This window comes from Eumetopias jubatus, unplaced genomic scaffold (genome assembly GCF_037043125.1).
Source record: "Eumetopias jubatus isolate StellerSeaLion01/CBP00866 unplaced genomic scaffold, mEumJub1_p1.0 scaffold_5, whole genome shotgun sequence".
Taxonomy (NCBI): domain Eukaryota; kingdom Metazoa; phylum Chordata; class Mammalia; order Carnivora; family Otariidae; genus Eumetopias; species Eumetopias jubatus.
Window position 1 is genome coordinate 94,839,439 of NW_028274811.1, and position 13,353 is coordinate 94,852,791.

The 13,353-nt window shown below is 44.0% G+C and overlaps 1 protein-coding gene across 1 annotated transcript in view; it reads right to left on the minus strand.

Annotated features, from left to right (window-relative positions):
• Positions 1–13,353, minus strand: part of DOCK2 (dedicator of cytokinesis 2) — a 407,203-nt gene that overhangs the window by 88,684 nt on the left and 305,166 nt on the right. Inside the window, exon 28 of the mRNA XM_028102762.2 lies at positions 1,522–1,620. Coding sequence (XP_027958563.2) covers positions 1,522–1,620 — 99 coding nt within the window. The remainder of the gene's footprint in view (positions 1–1,521; positions 1,621–13,353) is intronic.

Sequence of the window (13,353 nt, forward strand, 5' to 3'; positions counted from 1 at the left end):
GGGAAAATTACCCCAATGCTTTAAGTCCCAATTTCCACATCAGCAGAATGGGGATAACATCTAATGCAAAGAGTTACTATGAAAGTTAAGTGCACACTGTCTAAAAGATGCTCAGCACAGAGCCTGGACCACTGTAAATCTCATTAAGTGCTGGATCATGACAATGGCGAGTATTGTTACTCACCCTTGATATCACCTGGGGAAATGCAGGTATCATCACAGGCTCCTTCCCTTCAAATGGGAACAGAGAAGGCCTCCAGCTCATAGATGGAAACCCTAGCTTCTGAATGAGAAGCTATAGCATGCTCTAAGGATTAGGAGAGAAGTTCAAATCCTACTCTGCCACATACTTGCTATGTGGCCTTGAGCAAGCAGATTATAGACTTGTAAAATGTGACCACTAATCCCTAGGTCATACTGTTGTGAGAATTAGCAACAGAGTATATATGTTCAATAAGTGAGAATTCCTTTTACTATCTTCTCACCTTTCCTTCCACTGAGGATCAAAAATTAGAAATCTAATCTTTCTATTTCCATGCTCCATGACATAGATAACATAGGGAAAAAACCTGGGTTATTTGGCTTTCTTTTTGTTTTATTTTTTGTGTATCCAGAAAAAGGTTACATTTCTTGCCAATGCTGATCCAGTGAGGAGACCATCTCTCTGCTGAATGGCTGAAACAGTAGGACATTGGCTTCCTAATAATTCCCCTTTTTATGGGCCACTCTCTGAGACTGGGCCAATTTTAGTTCCCTTGGCCACTCCAAGGAGAGCTGAAAGTGAGCCTCTGCAGCAGAATTCCTGATTCTAGTAGTAGTAAGGAGACAATGACGGAGGTGACCATGTTGAGGGCAAAGGGACTGCTAGACCCCCAGGACAGCCTGGGCTGGGCTTTATGTTGATAAGTCATCTGCTACAGAGCTAGGCCACGTGCAGACTGTTCTGTAACAAATGAGTCCTGAGGGGCTAGAAGAGCAAGGGGGCTCAAAGGCCAACTTCCTCCATATATTTGTGATCATAATAGAGAAATAACTACCTTTTACTGGGCACTTAATACGTGAGAGCTACTATGCTCTCATTAACCCCTTCCATAACACTATGACATAAATAATTTATCCCCACTTTCCACATGGGGAAACTGGGCCTTAAGAGAGGTAACTTTCCCATGATCTCATAGCTCTCCAGTGACAAATCCTGGTGCAAATCCTAGACTGTGTGATTTTATTACTCATGGTCTTAAGCCCCCAAATGTCCATGATTCATCAACAAACATTTGTTGAGGCATATTTAGACTAGACATTCAGGTTTCATCTCTGACAGGGACTGAAGACATGTTTCAGGAGCGGTAAACACAAGCCTAAATGGAAAATAGAACTAGGGAATCACATGAACATGTTTGTAAATGAGAAACACATATACACAAGGTCCACTGGAACATCTTCTTGTGCTACACTCTTAAGAGCCAAGAGTGTAACATGCCTACCCTACACTGCCCCCGACCCAGCATCGTGCTGACTCACCACAAGTTCAGAGCTGGTCTGGAAGGTCTCAATATAGAAGGAATAGTGCTGGTCACCCATCTGGTTTAAGATGGCTGTCATACATGCCACAAAGTGACTCTGTAAGAAATAAAGAAAAAATGTCATGAAATAGTGGAGAGAGCACCATGAGGTTGATCTTCCCCAATTCCTTGGCTTCAGACTGGAAAACACCTCAACCACCTCAGGCAAGTATAAAAAGCCTCCCAAGGATGGAGAATCTCTCCTTACTGGATCAGCAAGTGAAACTTCCTTATGAGGAAATGGTTCCTTATGGCTCATTTATGGGTTTATTCGTCAAAAAGCATTTACTGAACACCTATTATGTGACTAGGACTGTAGTGGGAGCTCCACGTATAGAAAATAGAGCCTGATCCATCACTTCTCCAGCTGCTTGTACTTTGGGAAAAGGCCACTGCATTGGTGTCAGGAGATCTAGCCTGTATCAAGATCCTGGATGGGGCGCCTGGGTGGCTCAGTCGTTAAGCGTCTGCCTTCAGCTCAGGTCAAGATCCCAGGGTCCTGGGATCAAGCCCAGCATTGGGCTCCCTGTCCCGCAGGAAGCCTGTTTCTCCCTCCGCTTGCCACTCCCCCTGCTTGTGTTCCCTCTCTCACTGTGTCTCTCTCTGTCAAATAAATAAATAAAATCTTAAAAAAAAAAGATCCAGGATATATTTGATTTTTTGATAAATAATTTTATATATCCAAGCCCCAATTGTTTCATCTGTAAAGTGGGAAAATAATCCATCCATATCTACCCCCAGATATGGATCAAAAGTCTCCTCTAATGCTTTGAATACAAAGAATTTCTCTATAGAGGGATCAGTTGTTGGACCATCATGAATCAGCTAGTGAGAAGCCAGTAGCTCCCAGGAACCAGCACTTGTTAAGGGCTTTGGAGGATAAAAGAGATGAGAGGAGGTGGTCCTTGCTCTTCAGGAGTTCATGATCTAGTTGGTAAAGGAAGATTAACACCCGTGAGGGAAAATGTACAAGACCCTTAATCTGCCAAGCAGACGAAGTGTTAGAGGGATTCAAACAAGAAAGGAATCAATGCAAGGATGTGGAGAAGAGGTGGGTCTGGAAGGCTCCAGGGGATCAGAGGAGCAAGAACCACATTCCTTCATGTACCAGAATATATCATCACAGCCCTTTCTGCCTTTTCCCTCCCAGATCTTATCAGTCTGTATCAGGGTACATTTTCTATTTAGGCTAGTGTCTGCAAGCAGCATTTCAGGATATCTACTCTGGAAACCTTGTAAAGGAGGTACCAACCACAGATCCACCAAGGGAGAGGAGCCACACAAGATTCTCTCCTGCAAGATTCCAATAGGGCTGCCATCTTGGTCAAAGGCAGTCCCACTAGGTTTGGTCAAGGGCAGGCTTGTGGAAGATGGTCTGCTCAATGTGATACAGGCTTCTCCAGGGAACCCTACTGCTAAACGGTGTCCAACAAAAGGCATACCAGAGAGGTGGGCCTGGAAGTATTATGTGTGAACCAAGAAAATGGGTTTGGTATCACAAACTGCTATTTTTGTTTAAAAAATAACTTGTAAAAAAAATAAAAATATAATTTTGTTAAAAAAAAAATAAAAAAATATATAATATATACACACACATATATATAAAGCACACATATGAAAAAATATATATGTATATAAAACACACATATGAAAAAAAAATACATCTCCTTGTAGATTACTGCTCTACAGTTTAGTTACAGTGGTGGAGGAACAGCCTCACTGTCCCAAGAAGTTCCTTCTGTGTTCCTTCACAGGAAGTCTTTTGGATAACTGAATGTTCCTCAAGTTCACATTCCCAAAGGTAACTCCCAGAGATCAGGAATCTCATTTGCTTCTAAAGGTTTTCTTTTTCCCAAGTAGGATGTTAGGAATAACATGCTTTCCCAGTCAGCAAGACCAGCATTATAATTTGCGGGGCTCAGAACAAAATGAAAATGAAGAGTCCTTGTTAAAAATTATTCAGAATTTCAAGACAGCCCCAGGTCCCATTCTGAGCACCAGGCCAGGTCATACACTCAGCAAGCCAGCCCTGCCTGCCAGTGGCCACCAGCACGCTCACATTCCATAAATGTTTAGAGAACATGCAAAGCTGTCAGAAAGCATAAAGCTGGGACTCTCGGGAGCAACAATGAGGATGCTATGCTGATGGGGACCGGAGCCTCTACACTGGGGTGAACCATCCTGGTCAACCAGGGAGGCAAAGCCTTTCCTGCTCAGACCCCCAGGGGGTGGTGGTGAGTTTGTGAAATTACTGGTTCTTTTCAAACCAGACAGAACACCACCATTGCTGTTAACTTAACCAGGTCCCTCTTAAACCATCGCGCATCCCTCTGGCCAGGCTGGATGGCAGAAAGGAGAAATCTTAGAGTTCGAGAGGTGTGTGTGTGTGCGTGTGTGTGTGTGTGTGTGTGTGTGTGTGTGTGTGTGTGCACGCACACACACGTGTGTTTCCTCTACTCCCTCCATCTCTTCTCTCCTTTCCTCAAAGAATTCAGCCTGTGACCACTAGAGGTCTTTTCTTTTCACATGGTAGCTGCCGAGCAGTTTGTTCGGCTTTTTATTTATTCCTACGTGAGCAGATCCACTACACTTCTTGCATATAAACAGTGAAAATTACAACATAAAGGACCCAATATTCCTTCTTTTGGAGTAATTCTGCTGCTGGCCAAAGCCTGGCTCATTTTGCAAGGAAAGGGAGGACATCTCTGCAGGTAATTCTACTGCTTTCAAGGTAAGAGATTTGGGTAGGTTTTATTTTTTGTGATCCATGATCCTCTAAGAGAAAATGCTTTTGCCTCTTGGACAATAGTTTACTTTTAAAGCTTTGGCTTAAATGGGTCCTTGGATTGTGAGTGTGTGTGTGTGTGTGTGTGTGTGTGTGTGTGTGTCGGAAAATCTACCATTGTCAGAACTGCAGGCTGCCCCAAATGCATAGATACGGGAGTGCTTGTTATTTCCAATGGCTTGATTTGAATTTGAAGTGGGGGGAGAAAAGCAAAAAACAAACCTCAGAGCTCAAGTTGCTTGGAATTACCTTGAAAAGGCTGCATTGTCTTAAACCTTGTTTAGAGAAACTTCCATGCTTCATTTTAAAAGAAAATAAAAGTGAAAAGGGTCCTAGTCCCCATCTAGAGAAAGTGACCATTTTATGAAAGAAACCATTATTTTTTATAAGGACCTGCTCAGTATGTCAGAGTCCACCAGTCAATCAAAATTACTTTTACCAGCTTGTCCATTTCTTCCTTCTAACTACCACATAGAAGAATCCAGCTCAGTGCCTTACAGCACGATTTGTAGTGCAATGTGACTGAAGTTTGGACAAGTTGCCTGCATTTGGCTGTTAATGAAAAAGGACAGTGTTTTACATCTGTCTGGAAGCACCCCTTTTCTCCTACTCTGGTGTCTAGCCCACCTTAGCCCCAAATCTGTCAGAAATCACACCGATGTGATCGATTGATTAGTGAAATGGCATGAGACGCCAGCAGCAGTTTTGTATGCAGAAAAGCCTCCTTTCTGTCATTTATATTAAAAAACAAATAACAGCAAAAACAAAACAAAACAAACAAAACCCTCTTTGTCACATAACGAGAGAATGATAGAATAACATTATGCCTCTCTGACGTTTATCCTTTTTTCAGTAATATCCTCATCATGGCAATCCACCTTTGGCTTCCTGCCCCCTTCCCTTTCTACAAGTTTGAGACCTTACTTCTATATCCACCATGTTTTAAGTGTTTAGAAAGAGATAGAGGAATGGGGAGGGGGGAGTGATGCACTAGCAACTCAGATACTCCTCACATTGACACTGCTCAAACTTTATAGTGTAGGAGTCAAATCTCCCAGTCCTGTCAGCAACATGGACAAGCCTGAGTACTGCATGGGGGACAGCAGGGTGGAGGGGTCCCTGCAGTCCAGGCTGGTGAGAATCCCTCTCTTCCCATCCCTGGCTGAAATTGTGTAGGTGACATATATTTACTATCAAGGCATGAGGCAGCCACTCATCCATAGCCAAGCAGCATGCCAGGTGCCTGGATGAGAAATTGCTTCTTAAAACAGAATACCACGGGGAACTGCATCTTAAATCCCAGAGAGAAACTGTATCTGAGACACTGGCACAAACCAGGCAGAGTCACATCGGCTCCGTTCGGGGCGGTTTAAAATGTAGCTAATGAATCACAGCATGAAGAGACACGGTTTGAAACTAGGTCAAACGTGTAAAAATAAGTGCAATCATTGCAGGCACTTGGCTGATGAGGGGCTACTTAACGCCTTGAGTGGCAGGGCTTATTTGCCACATAGAACCCTCTTCAGCGATCCGCGACAATCAATCCTCTTAATTAATTCAGCCCATCAGTATGGAGAGAGGTCTCGCGCACCTGGGAGAGCACTGAAGCTCCAAAGGAAAACAGCCAGGGTCTCTTCACTGTGTGATGGCAAAAGAGAAAAGAGAAACCCAGTATCCTGTGATTAATATTCATTAGCTGGGATACTAGGTGTTTAGGATCAGGAGAGTAGCCCTCCCCTAATCATTTGGCTCCTTTGCATAAAAAAAAATTATCATCATATCCTCATATTGATAAAGCCAATAGTTGGGTGCACGTCACCCGACTTAAACATATCTATTTAACCACCTCTAAGGCAAACACACCTACACACACACACACACACACACACACACACACACACACACACTCACACACAGTCAAGACCTCAGCAGAGCTGAGTGGACCAGGAAGAGGCAATCGGTTTGCCCTGCCTTGAAAACCAAGCAACCAAGGGGGAGAGGGGCCTGGTTGCTGCAGATGCGTCCCCCACTCACCTGAAATTGTGGGAGGGATGAGCTCACAGAAGGAGGGAAGCAGCTAACTTTGGGAGCTTGCTACCTAAATGCCAACATTACTACGCGATACCAGCTGGTGACACGTTGCTATAGTAACTTCAAATAATGTGCAGGGCCAAAATAAAATAAAATATAGAAAGCGCCAAGGAGAGGAGATGAAGGAAAGTTTTCATACCGAGGGAGGCTCATAGGGAGATGAGAAGTTCTATCTCTCAGGCCATTTATCTCCTTGGGAGACTAAGAGTGGCCAAATGCCATCCTCAGGTGGCTTCTCCATTCACCCCCACATCTGCCATGTGGTTATGTAACATATTTAATTCTTGAGTGGAATTGGCACTGTGTGGTGGATCCAGGACCGGAAGTGGGAGGCTCTGGTGTTAGTAAAAACAGGGACTCTAAAACCCCTTTATCTCAGGGCTTTGTCAGGTACTCGGAATTCTAGTGTGTAGTGATCTTTGGGGAAACCAGTGTATTGTTCTGTCTTAGCACCCTTCACATTCTGGGCACTGTGCTGGGTGTCAGGGTGCAGCAGTGAGTGGGATGGAGAAGGCTGGGCTCCAAAGAGTTTACACCTGGTTCTGCCAGGATGTAGAGTGTCAGAGTGGGAGCCTCGGAGCCAGCCAGCCAGAGTTCAAATCTTAGCTCTATCTCTTCCTCATTGTGTGACGTTGGGCAGAGTCTTGTGCCTCAGTGTCTTCATCTGTAAAAGGGGATAGAAATGTTCCTTACTTCATATGGGGTGAGTGAGGATTAAATCAAAAAGCACTTAGAACATAGAAAGCCCTCAATAATTATCAGCTATTATTATTATTGTCATAGTTGCTGACTGTGATCCAGAGAAACTATGCAGATTAGCTCATTGAAATTCCTGACCTGGGTGAGGGAAATGATGACATCACCTACCTATGACTGGCTGTGGACACATCAAGTGCTCCCAATCACAGCTCAGGGCCCTTTGACTCTGAACATGCCTTGGTTAACAACATACCCAAAGTCCAGCTGTTAAGTAAATCAAATGTGAGCCTCTTGGACCAGGGCATGCTGGGAGGTTTCTTTTATTTGGCGACAGTTGCAGGCAGGTGGGAAGAGTGACAACAGTGCCCAAATTGTTCAAAAGCGTGAAATACAGCTGTCTTCATCAAAAACTTACTCCCCCAGCTGTTTGGCTTTAGGATGTGCCTGTCTCTTTGTGCAGTGACGTTCTTTGGTTCCCCAGGGATCCTGCTGTGTGATAGAGTAAACCAAGTCACCCTCTTTCAGGGGAAGCTTCCCGATGGGCACAGATCCCAGGGTTTCATGTGGCCCACTCCATGTCAAAGGCACAACATCACAGGAAAACAGAAAAGTGCCACTTGGATGCTGTATATTCTGCATATGCTCTGACATATTCCATCCGTACAACATGACAACTCTTGTAGAGTTAGCTGCGTGTACCCCTGTCTGGTGCTGTGGGCATTAATGATGGTTCAACTACCCAGCATCACTAGGACCAGAACTACAGGTGTCTCCTCCGAGAGTGAGCAGGAAGGGAGGGGTAAACAAGGCTGCTTTGAATCAAGGCTGGAAGAGCAGACTGAATTGGTAACACATACTTCCTTTGAAACTAACACATTCTGATTCTTGTTGGAGCCTCTGCTCTGTGGTGTGGGGTCACTTTAAATCTTCCAAAGGATAGGGGCACCTGGGTGGCTCAGTTGGTTAAGCATCTGCCTTCAGCTCCAGTCATGATCCCAGGGTCCTGGGATCGAGCCCCGTATCAGGCTCCTTGCTCAGCGGGAAGCCTGCTTCTCCCTCTCCCACTCCCCCTGCTTGTGTTCCTGCTCTCTCTCTCTCTCTCTCTCTCTCTCTGTCAAATAAATAAATAAAATATTAAAAAATAATAATAAAATAAATCTTCCAAAGGATACAAAGGGATCCCAAGGGGGATGGAAAGCAAGGAAATTCCATTCATTCATTCTTTGTGTTCAGGACTCTACATTCATCATGTCACTGACTCATCACAACAACCTCATGAGGTCAACTTTATCCCCATTTTACAGATGAGGAAAGTGATATGTATGGATGTTAGGCAGCTTGCCTAGACAGAGATTTAGTATATGATGGTCCAGGAATTAAAATCTGGATCTTTCTGACTCCAAAACCTGTGTTCTTTTCATAAATCCACTGTGTCTCCCATGTCAGCACTGTCAGCTCCACCTGGAGAGAGATTTTTGTCCATCTATACTCTATCACCAGAATCTAGAATTGAACTTCCACTTAGTGTGGGCTCAATAAATATGTGTTAGATGAGGGATTGAATTTATTATAGTATTCCCCGTCTCTAAATGAATATTATAGGGACCACTCTACCCTCCACACACAAACTCTGAAAAGTTAAGTTCATGTATAGACCATCTTTGCCTTAAGAGAGTTCAGAAATGAAAGAATTTTTGTTCTACTTCTGAACATACTCTATCTTAAATTATATTTGATCAAGCCAGAGTGAGATCATTCTTTCACACATTCCTTAATTCAACAAATATTTATTGAGCACCTATTATGTTCCACGCTTGGTTCAAGTTGCAGGGGATACAACCAGGAATGAAAGTAACACAAGTTGTTCTTAATGAGCTCTCATCCCCATTGGGTAGAGGGCCAGGGATGAAGAAACATGCTAGAAGTGAGTGAGTACACAAGTAAGATTATTTTAGGCAGTAGTATCTGCTACTAATGATATATCACCAAGGAATGAGATAGAGATGGAGTGGGAAAGAAACCATTTTCAATAGGGGAGACAAAGGCAGCCTCTGAGAGAGTTGGCATTTGAGTGGAGATCTGAATAATGAGAGTCAGTGATGCAAATCTATGGTAGAACAGCATTCCAGAGCAATTGAACAGCAGATTCAAAGGCCCTGAGGTGGGATATGCTTGGAATGCTGGAGGATCCAAAAGAAGGCCAGCATAGCTAGAAGGTATGAAATGAGGGAAGACACTATATAAGACGAGGTCAGAGAGACAGGCAGGGGCCAAATCCTGTGAGCCCTTGGGGGTCAGGGGCAAGAGTTTGGCTTTTCCTCCAAGTGCAAAAGGAGGCCATTGATTTGGGTTTTAAAAAGCTTTCTCTTGCTGCTGTGTGTTTCCAGAACCCCTCTTTAAAGAGGCGGTTTCCACGTCTTACCACACAAGCCCATCTCCAAGACACAGTACTGGACTTGTTCCCAGGGTCATGAGTCTGTGAAAAGCACAAATTATGTTTTCAATGTTGACTCTTCCTTATTTGTAGTAGTGTCACCACTCTTCAGCAAATGGTTCTCACTAAATGACTATTTTGTAGCAGACTCTGGCCCTCCTTGGGCAGGCAAGAGAGTGGACTCTGGTTTTATGTGGATCCTATCGGTCTTCAAGCTTAGTGGGCTCATCTTCCTGTTATTCAGAGCTGAATGGAGAGGAGCCTGCTCCAGTGACTCCCAGTCTCTGATTAAAGCCATGCTCATCTGTGGGACCTGAGAAACCTGCTTGCCAGGAAGGGGCTATCATTCAGGACACCCCAGTTTTTAACTGAATGAAAGATGATTTTTCTAAATACTTCTAATAGCATTTGTGGAGGTGTGGGTGGGGAAGTTCACAAATGCCATTGTAAGAAAAGTAGTTTCAGAAACAAGGATTTATTCTCAGCACTTATACCAGTGATGGTCCTCCAATTTTGCACCAAATGCCTCAGGAAAGTCTGTGCAAAAAGGTCTGTTTGGAGTCCTGGACAATATGGTATTGTCCTCAGCTCACTTTTCCCTGGGAAATAGCAAAGCCAGGAGCATCACTGGGATGTGGGCTCTGGATGAGTATTCTAAGCAGCCCCTCGCCTTCTCTTGCAAACATTTGCATCAAGGTTAAGTAGGACACCAAGATCAACCCTCAACAGAAAAAGTATCACAAAAGGATATTACGTTTCAGGCAGAAGGCGCTGTAGGCTACAGGACAAGAACTATCACTTAAAGTGCTACGTGTGTGTGTCAGGCAGCATGCTAAGCCCTTTATTTATCCATCAGTGAGGACTTTTTATAGGGCTGTGGCAAGGGAAGAAAAGAACTGGAAGACGGAGAAGGTAATATTAGTTGGACATCTATGAGTCAGACACTGTGCAAAAAAGTATCCTGACGGTCACCACCGCCGCCAGTTCTTGAGCACTCACTATGGGCCATACACTATATATGCTTTATCTCATTTAATCCTCCCAACATCCAGGCGATCTTAAAACCATGTGGACTTTACAGATCAAAACCGAGAAGTAGAGAGGTGACCTGACTTGCCTAGATCAGCTTGACCCCAGAAGGCTATTGTTTTAGAAACATGATGTAATCTTAGTAATAGGAAATTTAACCTCGAAGTATAATGAAGAAAGGAAAAGCACACAATATTTTACCTTACTGGGCTCCCTGCCTAACTAGCCTTGAATACAGAGAACATTCAATATTCCATTCAATTCAATAAAGGTCTCGAATATGAAGAAACATTCTAGAAATGTCTTGTGCCTATACGGTGAGGGAGGGAGGAATGGAGGGATGAATGGATGGGTGGGTGGAGCTAGCTTGGCAGGCTGTGTAGGGAGATAGACCAGTTGATATAGGTAGACACACAGCTACATAAACAGGACCAGGTCTCTTAATGACTGTGCTCTATGGTTTATGAGTCTCCCATGATTTTAGTCTCAACTGAGGATAACCGCTCCATTTTCTGCATTGCTTAGGGTGTTAAGGCCAAGAAGGATTCAGAGTGGAACATCAATGCCACATACTAGGAAATTTTTCTGGTTTCCCACAAAAGCAGCTTTCCTGGAAGGCAGTGAACAGGGCATCCTAAGTCCTGGAGCAAATGCCAGTTTTCTTCAACATGCCCTGGAACTCTGGACAAGTTGCTTGATCTCTCTGGCCCCGCTTCTCTCATCTCTGAAACAGGGATACTAGTACTATGCATAGCACTGCTGTGAGGACGAAGTTGAAGGCAGGTGGAGGGGTCCCGTGTAGCGCCTGGCTCACCAGAGGCACTCAGAAAGCCATCTTGCAATGTTCAGCCTCAGCCTTCTTTCTGGTTCACCAGAACAGTTTGCTGATCAGCTGGAGAAGTGTGGAGTTAGCTTTTGGTTGACTCGTGCAGGATAATTTAAACCTCCCTGTGGACCTGGAGAACTGCATTGCGGATGATGATTTATACACTCTCTCCCTGCCCTTTGGTTCCCTTTACAAAGCCTCCACGTTTGAAAGAGAGGAGGGGCGGCAGACAGATGTGTTCACAGACAACCAGGCAGCCAGGAAAGAGGGTTTTCAGGAGGGGTGATTATTTTGTGGATAAAAGGATTGCTTTAGTTTACCCCTTGTGTTTACTTGAAGGAAGTAGAGTGAAGAAGGTCTCTGTCTCACAATTGTGTTTTAAACTTCAAGCCCAACTTTCTAACCAGGAGTCTCCTAGCACCTCCCCAACCTCCTCCAAATGGCTCTAGTTGACCTTGCTGCAAGTGACCTGCTGGTCCCAGCATGTTCCGCTCCTTGGGTCCAAGTATGATAATAATGGATTGGGTATGTGTGGAGGTGGCCTCTTTGCAACACCTCCTTGATCACTCAACTCCACAGTGCTCAACTGAAGCAATGACATACTATGGGTAATTCTTAATCCACATTAGGGAAGGATTTTTCTCCTTTCCCAAACAGTTGTTCACTCCTCACTCCCAATTAATCAATCAGTTAGCAAATATTTACTCAGTAGCTATTATCTATAAGGAGTTATATCACATACTTACTACACACTGAAGGTCTCAGGGTATAGGGAAGAATATCCCTCTCTCTCTCTCTCTCTCTCTCTATCAATCTATCCATCACTATAGTAATTCTCAACTAGGGCAATCTGTCATAACTGAGGGAGAAGGGAAGGTTGCTACTGACATCTATTGCTTAAAGGCCAGGGATACTGCTAAACATGCCACAGTATACAGGCTGGCCCCAACAACAAAGACTGATCCAGCTCAAAATGTCACTAGTGCCGAAGTTGAGAAACTCTGATCTGTAGAGAGATATACATTGTGATGCCGGATGACAGGTACAAAATGAGTGCTATGAGGAAAGTTTTCTCTAGGCTTGTAAGAAGTGGGAATGACCTTTGTGGGTTGTGATGTTCAGGAAAAATTTCACAGAGAACGTGGGGGTTTGAGGAACTAAGTGATTGAAAGAGATTAAGATAAAAGTGGGAAAGGACATCTTAGATCTATAATAGAAAATACATTTCATTTTATATTTTAGCTAACTTGATTGATTGATAGTAAATGCCTAAAGAGCTGTGTGGGAAATGATTCTAAGGCCAAGTCCTAGCTCAGCAGGTAAGAGTGTGTTGATTGATTACTGATGTCTGCTCTAGGCAAGGGAGGGGGAGGGAGAGTGGAGATGCTGAGAAATTGCTGTCCCACTTTTGTATGTGGAACAGGATGAGGAAAGACACTGAGGTGGAAATGAGCAGAGTGTTGTGGTACAGCAGAAGTTCATAGAGGGAGATCTCGAGAGAGATTCGGAGGGACAGACTGGAAGGGCCTTGAATGCCAGGCTGAAGGCTTTGAACCTCCATCGGCAGGTAATGGGATGCCATGCAGGCACCTGCCTACTGGGTTGCCCCAGGCCAGTTCTGCTGACAAGGTCTTGAGAATGAAAGAAAGCCACCAAAAGTTCTTGCTCTTCATTTCTATAAAGAGAGTACTATTTCATCTGTTAACAGTAAAAACTGGCAGAATCATCATGCTCTGGCTTTTATGAAGCTGATCCCAATGATGAAAAAAATCCTATGAAGCTGAACTCAGAGATAACTGTTTGAAAAGCTGACTCCAAGGGTTCACATTAATGAGCTCCTGTAAAGCCCTTTTGGATAGAGCATTCCTTCTGATGTCGTTCATGTGCAAAAAAAAAGGAAGAGCCTCAAGGAAGAAGGGGCAGAATG